Below are 12,239 nucleotides of genomic sequence, written 5' to 3'. Positions count from 1 at the left end.
AGGAGAATAAGGGATTTTACGTACAATCCAGCTATGTGCTTCTTCAAATGTAGAAAAATAGTTCACCCAACAATTGCACATTTTCAAATGACCTGCTAGCAATTTATGGAGAGTGACAATTTAAGACAAAACACAAGGTTTGAGTGAATGCTTCGATGTTAGTTGAGCAAAACACAGTGGGCCAGATTCACGAAAGAACGTAAATGCTGATTTTGTGCGTATTATCCTCAAATTTCATCTGCGCATGCCCAGTGTTATGGAAGTTTTTAGAAATAATTCAAAGACGAAGGGCTAGATTTAGTAAACTGTGGGTTTGAAAAAGTGGAGATGTTGCCTATAGCAATCAATCAGATTCTAGCTGTCATTTATTTAGTGCATTCTACAAAATGTCAGCCATAGGCAACATCTCCACTTTTTCAAACCTGCAGTTTAGTAAATATACCCCGAAGTCTCTTCAGAATATGCTCAGTTTTATTCTTGTATGAGCAATACAGACCATTCAAATCAATCAGATCAATGGTGATTACATATTAACTTTGCAAGCATTTTATGCCCTAAAACCAGAAACTAATACGTAGATAAAACATCATATTAGACTTTAACCAATAATGTTACTACACATGACAGGACCACTCAACATCACCCAACATCCCCCCAGATACAGGCATAAATCCAAGTAGACCTTGCCACATCTTATCTGGTGTAGACTTACTGTACGACAACTTCCCCGTTTCCCATCATGGACAATGGAGGGCACATTTAATTTTAGACAAGTTACGCTATATAACATATTTTATGTTTCCTGATATACCTTGAGCAACACTGTCCAAGAAGCAGAAACACAACTTAATTTGTCAATATATGCGCTGTAGCTTGTTAACTCTTATGCTCCCTACTACTATTTTATAAACCAGCTTTAATTCAACTTCCATTTGTGTGAATTGATGATCCATATTACCCAGAACCAGACCATACGTAACTGAACACAGAAAAGTTCAATTCATCTTCACCTTACTGAGCCTATGGTTTCTGGGAGGGAACGGGGCAGGGAAAGTGTATTCGTCCGTAGTCAATGTACAGTAAGTGTGTGCCAAAATCAAGCGCATGCAGCCGAGTTGGATTCAAGTTTTGGACATCTCAAAGTTACTTGTTTTGCTGCCGTATCTCTTGCTCCAGCTACAGGGCTAGTCTAAGCCCTGATAACTAGTGATGACAGTCTTGTATACATGCTGTAGCGTATATGTGTCTGCAATTAGAAGCAACTGTAAAAATTTATTTTAAATTCATTCCAATAAATGTATTTCATGAGGGAAAAAAATATTATTTTTTTTTAACCGTTTTGCCATTAATGCTTATTTTATTAAAAGGTGACATTAATTGAATAGGTTTTTTGTTTTAATTTGGTCCGTTCTTTTGCGAGTTTATATTCCACATAGGTACTAGATGTATCCTGCAGTGTCTTGTGTAGTAGAGTAGACCTACCCCGAACTCATCAGCGCCCGTATCTTCAGATCCGCTCCTTGTTGAATTTGGACGTACGCAGAGCCGATTTACGTGAGTTTTAAATGCGTACTCTGATGGATCAGGCCCAGTGTGTACTCTTGACTGTAGTCTTATTAAACATTGTTTTAGTACATAAATCATTGCTCACACTAAAGAGTTTAGTAATATTTCAATATAATGGCCCTTTAAAGTGGAAAATTGGTAGCTGATTCTTCCATGTACCATATACATATAGCTTATGTTTTAGCATTTTTTGACCCGTCAAAAAATGAAAGACCCATGAGCCCCAAGCCTTAAAATGTACACAGGTTCCTCTTCTGTAATTACATTGGCTGCTTTAATTGAATCATGTATCAAAAGAAAGCTGGCATATTTCTAAGCTTTCTCTAAACTAATGAATGTGACACTAAAGAGCAATTAAACCACATGCACCCCTAATTACAGTTCAATCATCTTGTACATGGAAAGCATTTTATTGTAGAATATGCTCAAATAATTAATGTCTTTAATATCAATCTTCAGTGTATTATAAAGTCTTTGAACTTGCAGTTAATGTTAAAATCTGTTGAAATGGCATTCAGTGGGAGATACATTTTATTAAGTGTAACTTGACAATCCATACAGCATAGTATTGCACGTGTATTAACTAATCATTTCCATATTCAAATTATAAATTGCGTTATAAAGTTGTAGATGCAGATTACTACTGGTTCTCATACATTACTTTTGGATTAGATTTTGTTATGTGTTAGGTTTTATGGAAATATACATACTGATACAGCATAATAGGTTGAATGTGACCTTAAATAGGCCTGTTGCTACTTGATTTTGTGCACCCGTCAAGTTTGGATGCTGCCATTATGTTATCTTAACCAAAATTTATAAAAGTGCAGGCCATCAATTCAATGGGATCCAGTGACCTCCTTGCGGCATGAGGCACACAATGGCTCCTAGTGAATCAATAGAATGCATTCTCAAAAATATGGTTCAGCCCACAAAGTGACTGCCTCCTCTGAATGTAGGAGTCTAGGGTGTAAATGTATCAAGTGAGAGTTTTCTGGCGGGTTTGAAAAACCAAACAGATTCTACCAATCATTTATTTAGTACATTCTACAAAATGACAGCCAGAATCTGATTGGTTGCTATAGGCAACATCTCCACTTTTCAAACCCGCCGGAAAACTCTCTGCTTGATACATTTACCCCTCGGAGACACAATTTTATATTATGGTAAATTAAATGGTACTATCACATATTATCAATATATCATTTTAGTTATTTTAATTTTTATTTGTGTGTTCTACCTAAAGTGGCGTTGTATGCAAATTAAAAGGAGACCCATTCAGCAGGCATTTAGTAGTGTTTTCCATTCAAGGCCAACCACATGATGTTGTGGTCATTTTTTAAAACCTAAGTAAATTTGGCATAGGGCAATAGGACTCTGTTTTAGTATCATATTGGAATAAATAGAAATTTATTTTAGATGGATAGTATAAAGGAAAATCCCTCAAAAATCTAGACATGTTGTTGCAATTCTACTTATAGTTCATTTAATGCAATCAATGCAAATTGTACATATATACTCCCAATTTGCTCAGATACTTTTTACTGAAGTTTTCACTTTATTTTTTTCATTCTGCCTCTTTGGAGAATGCCATCTCTTTGTTATATAGTATGGCTTGTGATGGACTTTAATAAAGTATACTGAAATTAACAGAAAAGCATGTTTGGGTGACAAGGGTGATCGGATATGGTAAAAGTGAAAAAAAAATTATAGGTTGAGGCCCGAAGCCTCAGAAAGAGTAAGGTTTGCTTTGAGAAATGTTGAGTAGTGTCAGCCAGACCCAGGTTTGTGGGTAGCTGCAGATTGAAACTGCATCCAGGGAAGCCTCTCTAATTCAACTTGGTGCTATCTGCTTAAAAAATGGAACCTAGTCTGTTCCATGTTCTTGCTCCGATTTACCCTGCGGACTAAGTACTCCTGGCCAAGCAGACTAGGCTATCTCCAGTAAGTCATCAACTAAAATCTTGCTTATGTAAGGTCTTGAGCTACTTGTTTATGGTGGAAAGGAAAGCCAAGGACTGGATTTGCATACCTAATAGAAAAGTAGTTGGATTTTGGCAGACATAGGAAGAAAACATGGCTGAGATCAGCTCTGCCACTAAATTCCTGAATATGCTTACCACAGGGCAGGACCAGCTGATGAGAGAGAAGCTCCACAAAGCCCCAAAAGCGGGATAGGTTTGAGAAAAGCAATTTATTAGTATGAAAGGAGTATCTGCCCTAGATGATCCCATATATACGCTACATGCCCCATTTATACATGTAAAGATCCCTGGAAGATCTAGATGAAGAGAAATAGAAATAGAGAACTTTGAAATATGTCTCATCATCTATGTGTAAAGGGGACCAGAGGCAGTGCAATATTAGGGCAAGGACTGATGTGAGTGAGTTCTCTGTACAGGGCTGCGGACTTAGTAGCACTATATAAATAGATGATGATGAAGAGGATGATGAAGTACAATGGTTTAAGGCATTTGCTCTCATTTATTACCCAGGGCATTAGACAGGAATAAGGAATGGCTATAATTGATGAGAATTAACATGTTTTATAATAGTTGTATATGTTGTGGACTCTAAAGCTTGTAAGTATTCTTGATCTGGTTAGTGTCTCCTATTTGATGCAATATTACTTACCTGATGAATCCTTTTACATCTCTTTGAAAATTTTTAGCTGCTTGGACTGGCATAAAAACAGGGAGTTAGCGGAAGGGAGCAAGAACTCTGAAGAAGAGGGTTATCGTGACCGTTGCTATTCTGCCAAACCAGTAGATGTTGAAGTCCTGCCAGGTATTCATATCGGTCCTGAGTTATATAGCAAAGTGACATAATCCTGATGAAGAGGGAGCAGTTATCCTTTGTTATCTGAGAAGAACCACAGCCTTATAACCAGGGCCATCTTTTCCATTGGGCACGATGGGCAGCTGCCCGGGGGCCCCACAGGCAAGGGGGCCCCATAGGCACGGCTCTTAATGAGAATAAATAATCCTGCAAAAGAAAAAAAAACTGCAAAAAAACCTACAAGGGTCACTGAGCAAGTACATCTATCTATCTCTATCTCTATATATCTATATCTGTATCTGTATACATCTATATATCTATATATATATATATCTAGGGGCCCCGATGCACTGCTTTGCCCAGGGGCCCATAATGTTGTTAAGATGGCCCTGCTTATAACCCACAATCTCATCCTGAAAATTGCCAAAGACATGGAATAGTTTCAGGAGTGAACTCTCCCCCAGGGTGATATCGTCTGCAAACAGACACATCTAATGGCAGATAAAACCCATCTCAGTACTTAGTGTGCCTGAGTTTGACAAGGTCAGACAGTCGTTCATTATGAAGTGCAAAACACAATCATGGCAGGAGCCACCTCTGATGAGTTCCCCCCTAAATTTGGAAAACATCGCACTGCACGCTCATGACAGAAATGTAGCCCTCTGAATCACAGCTCCAATGTTCCCAAGACAAAAGGTGTAGGTTAAAAATCATACAGTGCTAGAGACATGCTAGGAGGCCTGACCTTTTAGTTGATTTTTGATTTTAAAGGAATCAAATTGATAATTTTGTGGATGTTTTGTGATGTTTGTCTACCTAAAACAAAGCGAACCTGGTCGGTATGGGTCATTTGGGACATTTTCTTAGGCAGTCTGTTAAAAAGTAGCTTTGTAAACTAATTTTAGGTCATTTATCAGTGAAGTGGGCCAATAACTGTCACAATTACAAGCTGTAAGCAAAAAAAGTAAAACTGCAAGGAAGAGAAGTTTGGATTTGTCATTCATGACAGCGGAGTTTGGAATGATAAAACATTGTTTAAAAGAGACTTCTTGCATTGTGGTGCTATGGGAACAAACGTTCTTAGTGTGGACTTCAGATGTCTCATTAGTGTTTATTTAAACCAGCTAAATAGGGGCCGCTAAAAGTATGGTAGATTTCTCTGTCCCCTAAAGATATATTGGTAATTGTACAAAGGCTGTATGGTTTCAAACATTGTGGGTCTGATTCTCTTTCTCGTGGACAAAACCATGTTACAATGCAAGGGGTGCATATTAGTTTATTATTTTGCACATAGGTTAAATACTGTCTTTTTTTTCATGTAGCACACAAATAATACTTGATAGCTTTATTTTTACACTGAAATTTAAAGTTGATCTAGGACATGTCCTACCCCAACTTTAAATCTGTCCCCACATTTTAAATTTATCTCCCTTCCAATACAACATGGTTTTGCACGGGTGCAAAGTTACTCATTTTTTTGCTTTCTTTCCTTAATGAATCAGGCCCTGTCTGTACAAATGCTGGCAGTTTGGGAAATAAGCTCCCTGAACTGATTTCTATCATGCCAAGGGATAGATATATATAGATTGCGCTGATACAATACAATAACCCTGACTGAGGCATAGTGATTTCCCGTTAAACCCTGTTTAGAAAATCAGATTAGTATAGAAAATGGTGAGATAGTTTTTTTCAAAGATGAACAATTTATAGAACACCAGGATATGATGATCTGATTATGATATGTATAATGATAGTTGATATAATCTGCCAAATGCCAAAGTCAGCCAGGAATAGTGACATTCTGGACTGCTTGCATGGGCAATTTCTCAAGCAATTAGTTAGGGGACCAACGTGCAAGGAAGCAATATGGAATTTAGTTCTCACAAATGTAATTGTAGTATTAAATGTGTCTGGAGGAGAGATCAGTTACTGTGGTTGAATAAGCAGGCAGCAGTAGAGTAGCACAATACCAGAAAAAAGAATTAGATAGGTCGACTTTAGTCAAATTAAAAATATTGTGAATTTGTGATGGGGTGGGATGTGATAGGAAGCAGCAGATAGGAAGAACAAATGTAATAAACTAAAATATTTATTATTAAATGCAACAGAGCTTTATACCAGATATGTTAACAAAAGTGCTAACAAATCCTGCATAGTAGAAATACGCCTCTCCCCAAACCCTCTTGTTCCCTCCTGTCTGTCCCCCCAATGCTTCATTCTTCTCCCTGTACATTTCACCCCTTGGTTCTATTATCAGCTCTTTTGCTGATGACATCTGATCTACCTCTCCTACCCTGACCTCTCTCCTCTCTCGAGTTTCCAGCTGTCTTTTTGCTATTTCATCTTGGATGTCCCAGCTTTTCCTCAATATGCCTAAAACAGAACTTATCATGTTCTCATCCTCCCATGATCCTCTCATCTCCCCTCATGTCTCTATCCATTGACAATATTACCCTTTCTTCTGCCCCACATGTCCTCTGCCTAGAAGTTATCCTTGACTTATTCCTCTCTTTCAACACCACATTCAATCACTCTCTCTATCATTCCACTTCTACCTTTGAAATATCTTCAGGATCAGACCCTTTCTCATCCTGGATGCAACTTAGAACCTCATCCATTTGCTTTCATCTCTCATCATCATCATCAGCAGCTATTTACATTGCACCACTAATTCTCAGCACTGTACAGGGAACGCACTCATATCAGTCCCTGTCCCATTCAAGCTTACAGTCTAAATTCCCTTACACACACAATGAGAGAGACTAAGGTCAATTTAATAGCAGCCAATTAACCTACTAGTATGTTTTTGGAGAGTGGGAGGAAACCGGAGCACCCAGAGGAAACCCACGCAAACACAGGGAGAACATACAAACTCCACACAGATAAGGCCATGGACCCATGTACTCCATCTCTCGCCTGGACTACAGCAGCCTCCTTCTCTTTGGCATACCTTCCTCCCTCCTCTCCCCACTCCAACACATTCTCAGCGTCATTGTTCATTTAATTTTTCTTTCTTTCCTGTCACTCTACTCCCCCCCCCCACAGTCGCTACACTGTCTCCCCTTACCATACAAATTCCAATTTAAACTCCTTACCCTCATCTATAAAGGCCTTACCCAATCCTCTCTCCCTTACATCGCCAACCTCATCTCCCTTCACACTCTCTCCTACTCTCTCTATTCCGTTAATGACCGCCTCCTCCTAACTCATTGCCTCCTCTTACGCTTGCCTATAAGTCTCCTCCTGTTCAGCTTCCAACTTATGGAACTTCCTCACCCTATTAGACTATCCACCTCTCTCCTAGGTTTCAAATGGGCTCTCAAAACATATTTCCTTATCAAAGCCTGCAAGCTCTCCTCCTAATGCCTGCCTCTCCCCTCTAGATTGTAGGCTCTCATGATGTTCTTGTATTGCAATGTTTTGCCTATATTATATTGTCTTGTTCTGCTTTGTACTGTTTCACTGTATGCTCTCTGTACAGTTCTGCGGACTCTTTGTAGTGCCTTATAAATAAAACATATTAATAAATGTTATTTAGGTGAAAGAAAAAGAACAAAGGGAGGAATGAATTATTTTAGGAGAAATAGAAATAGCAGAGAGGCGAGATTGCTTAAACTGCCTGCTGTTCGAGCTCTCTGGCCATTCAGAACATAAGAGGAGCCACTATTCACATATAAATTATGGGGGCAATCATTATTTCTTGATTAACGGACAAAATGAATTTCTAATTAACGTATGGGGGCAAATTTTATTTTTCATTATATTAAAGGGACACTATTATTGTATTACATTATGGGGAAATGTGAATATATAATTATATTAATTGGGCAATACTATTTGATTGTTAATAGTGGATATAAATATTTATTATATACAATGTGGTATTACATAGTGCCTCCATAATATAATAATACAGTAATTGTGTCCCCTTAATATAATGAAAAATAAAATGTGCCCCATAAGTTAATTATAAATTAATTTTGCCCCTTAGTAAATAAATAATGATTGCCCATATAATTTATATGTGAATAGTGCCTCCTCTTATGTTCTGAATGGCCAGATAGTGTTTGAGCTATCAAGCCAATCTGAAGAAGGTATTCAAAAAAAATCTGTCTTTTTAATGGTGGTTTTGATGGCGGTTTAGATGTTTTCAATCCGCCATCCAACGCCAGGCATTATACATAGCAGCCTAGTAAATGAGGCAATTTGGAGCACTATACCGCCTCTGATGTGTGGTGGTTTAAAACTGCCACCAAACACGATTCTTAGTAAATTTACCCCAAAATGTCAGTGGTCAATGGTGTAAATCCAGAGACAGGGCTGGTAACCAGTTCAGTATCTCAGGGATCAGTTCTGGGTATTCATGAATGATAGGATTTGTGATCTACAAAGAAAGATCTGTCTTTTTTCAGATGATTCAATGATTTATAACATTTGATATCCCTGAAGCAGTCAAACAAATGCATAGTGATTTAGATAAAAGAGAGGAAAGGACTAGAGTAAGAAAACATCAAAATAATGCATGTGGGAAACAAAAAACTGAAAGCAAAGTATAGAATGAATGATAATATAATGTCAACAACAAAGGAAGTGATAATGGACTTATAGTTTGCTCATCCTTACTACAAAGTAAAATCATCATGGAAAACATAAGTTAAGGACATGACTAAAATTTAAAAGGTAGAAAAAAAGACGCACAAGGAAGAGGAAGGATGAGGGACAAACGGGAGAGTTCTGCTGCCGTCCGTGACCACAGACTGAAAATTAAAATGTGAGAAAATAGAGGCAGGCAGAGGAGATCTTTTCACCATGGTCCGCATGCAATTTCATTAATTTTATGAACATATGAAACTCTTTATGTTTCAAAAAGGTCATGCCTGTTTTGAAGCTATTTTTGATATATTCATTATAGATGGTGCACTGCACTTCTAACGTAGACCGATAACAGGCGCACTAATTGTGCTGAACACCACCATTGTAACACAACAGCATATGTAGGGTTAGTGCAGGGAGATTTGGCACCTCCACCGTTACTTTGCGCGGTACCAGATTGCGCTATCTGTGCTCCAAAGCATTCCAAAAATTGACACAATTTATTTATTATAGCATATTTGTATTTGTAGTCTTACAAATAATATAAAATATGTAAAAAAAAAGCCATATTGTATTAAATGTGTTTCTTTTAGGGCTCACATATATGAGAATTAATATTATTCATTTAACTCTTGTTTTTAAAGCCTGGTAAATTCTGATAGTCCCAAAAAATTACGCAATTGTGTAAATGTAATATGCGCAGGCACTCTCTGAAAGTCGTTTGCTTTGCTGTGGCTTGCTTTACGTCATTTTCATGCAGCGTTGACAAGTGTCAATGCTCGGTGCACTATAATGGACTATACAATCCACTAGACTGCAATCTTCCAAGCAGGTCACTTCCTGTACTTTGTTTCCATATCTGCATTTTTGTCTACTTAATATGTCCCTGTTTTATATCTGCTCTCTGTTCCCCACTTTCCTGAGCTGCAGAGAACTGTGACCTCTTACAAATAAACAACAGTAATAATAATAATGATGGAGCTCTATGGAGGGGCCCGTTAAGTGCATAGTGCACTATGCTGCAGAGAGGATTTGTGAACAAGTTTTGAATGCCGTGTTAAAAGCGAGGCGAAAGTACTTTTTTTTTCTGTGCTTTAAAAGGCGTTGTCTTTCAATGCCTCTGTGTAGGGGCCCTAAATCAGAAAACACAGAAGCATTCAGGCACAATAAGGAGAAAAGGAAATTTTTGCAATGTTGCCAACCAGAAAAAAAACATGTGTTGAAGCCTTTGAACAGCTGTGCCAAGCAACTCCGATAGTTCAGAAACCTTTGAGTACTATCCTTGTTGTTTCCTTGGCGTCCAAGTATTATGCTGTTTAACATATGCTGAGCTGTTGCTCTCTATTCTGCTGTTCCTGTTCCCGTACCTTGTTATGGACCTGGAAAAAAAAACATGCTGTAGGTAAGTTATTCCTTATCTGAAACATCTGCGCAAATTGTTTCTGTTCTGTGATATTCCAAGGAAACTGTTTCTCGTGACCTTTTTCAGTGATACAATCAATAAATATATTGATCTTATTTTTATACCAGCACGAAAAAGCAATACTGTAGATTTGATCGCGTAAAAGAGCAAGTTGCTATTTATTGTAGCATTTGCAAATGCAGAATTCACCCCAGACACTGGTTATGAATATTTTAGATTTTTTTTCTTTAGGAACTGTGTTGCGAGCTTACATAGCATTGCCGACAGTCGGCTCAACCTACAAATATTTTATTTCACAGCTGGAGCTATTTTGTAGATGGCAGATAGCATTTTGTTTTCTTAATAATAATAAAAAATAGTAACTTTGAACTATGCATTTCAGCTATTTGCAAATGCATATTTGATTGAAGTGACTAATCTAAAATATTGCTTAAATACAGCAACAATTATAATGCTTGTAGATATTTGTATCACCATTTGAAAAATAATGGAATATGGAAAATTATTAAAATGTAACCCATAATTATCTTTGAAAAATATGCACTGTCAGTATTTAATCTTTCCGTTGCTCACATTTTAATGGGTCTCTGTTGTTTCGCATTCTGTCTTCAATACAGTCAGAGGTGGTATAATGCAAACCTGTAAATGTATACTGTAAGTGCATACATATACATATACTGTGTGTGTGTGTATATATGTGTGTATATATATGTGTGTATTTATATATATATATATATATATATATAATCATATGTAAAAACACCAACACACAATACAAATGTGTGTGTGTGTTTATATGTGTAGGTATATCTAGGTGTCTTTTGCTCTCTTCAACTATGCATTTTATATTCATACAAGTTACCAGCTGGAGCATATAATACATAGACAGCACAGTCCTCGATAAAATTTATGACCTGAATGTGTAGTGTATAAATATTTTTTATGTATTCATACAGTCTAGACATGATAAATTACTTTGAAAATAAGTCAGTTGGGAATGCTTGAACATTCCTTATTAGGCTCAGAGGAGGAAACATTGGCACATTGAGGAAAGATTGACCAAATCTCTACAGGGTACTATGCTGATCTGTTAAATCCTTTGCTAGACCATTCTTCCATTATGCTATTCACATGCATTGTAAACACGGATGTTTAAAATAGCTGGGGCAAAACAGAATTTCCAAAGGGGGGGGGTTCCAAATGATTGATTTCAGAACAAAGCAAAAGAAAACCATTTGTTGCAATAATAATATCATTAGAAGCCTACAATGTATATAAATTTAATAATGCATGCTAAAAAAATAAGAGAAGCATACAGTAAGCTGTACATTAATGTTTCTCCTTCTTGACCATATCAATATAATACCTTGTAAATTAATATATCTCTACAAAAGGAACCTCCAATAAAAATAAAATAAAATACAATTAGTGTTACAGTTAGTTATCCAGTGCTTAACATCACTCTCAGCAGCCAAGAAACTGCAAAGGAGCACAGGAAACTTACCGTTACTGCATTATCACAGGAAAACACTAGACATAAGACAATGCACAAGAGGCAAAAAATAAGTAAGCACAGTTACAGTGGCCATTTTGTTAAAGACAAAGTTTATTAAAACATAGGCAGATCTCTACAAATATGAGTCTTATACTGCAGACAAAGTATTATAGTGTTTTTTTAATGCAAACGCTAACTGCATAGGCAAACCGAGGGGGGGGGGGGGTTCCTAGTGCCTGGAAACCCCCCTCCATGCCTGGGGCACTGTATAATTGAGGTGGCTGGGCCCTGCTCCCGCTTCACACAGCTCTGCTTGAAAGGGGAGAGCTGCGTGCACCTAACAATAGTGCATGCAGCATTGCCCATGTTTATTATGGGGATAGG

General features: G+C 37.4%; 1 protein-coding gene across 6 annotated transcripts in view; it reads left to right on the top strand.

Annotated features, from left to right (window-relative positions):
- Positions 1 to 12,239, top strand: part of FGF13 (fibroblast growth factor 13) — a 281,106-nt gene that overhangs the window by 109,567 nt on the left and 159,300 nt on the right. Inside the window, exon 1 of one of the 6 annotated variants that reach the window (XM_075187308.1) lies at positions 10,044 to 10,339. The exons of 3 other annotated variants lie outside the window; for them this stretch is intronic. In XM_075187308.1, coding sequence (XP_075043409.1) covers positions 10,261 to 10,339 — 79 coding nt within the window. In that variant the 5' untranslated portion in view covers positions 10,044 to 10,260. Of the gene's footprint in view, positions 1 to 10,043; positions 10,340 to 12,239 lie in introns of those variants that run through there. 2 more of the 6 variants (XM_075187306.1, XM_075187302.1) reach the window with 2 other exon arrangements.

The sequence above is a fragment of the Mixophyes fleayi genome, chromosome 9, assembly GCF_038048845.1.
Source record: "Mixophyes fleayi isolate aMixFle1 chromosome 9, aMixFle1.hap1, whole genome shotgun sequence".
Lineage (NCBI taxonomy): Eukaryota > Metazoa > Chordata > Amphibia > Anura > Limnodynastidae > Mixophyes > Mixophyes fleayi.
The sequence above is the reverse complement of the archived record's forward strand: the minus strand, read 5'-3'. Positions and strand labels throughout refer to the sequence as shown.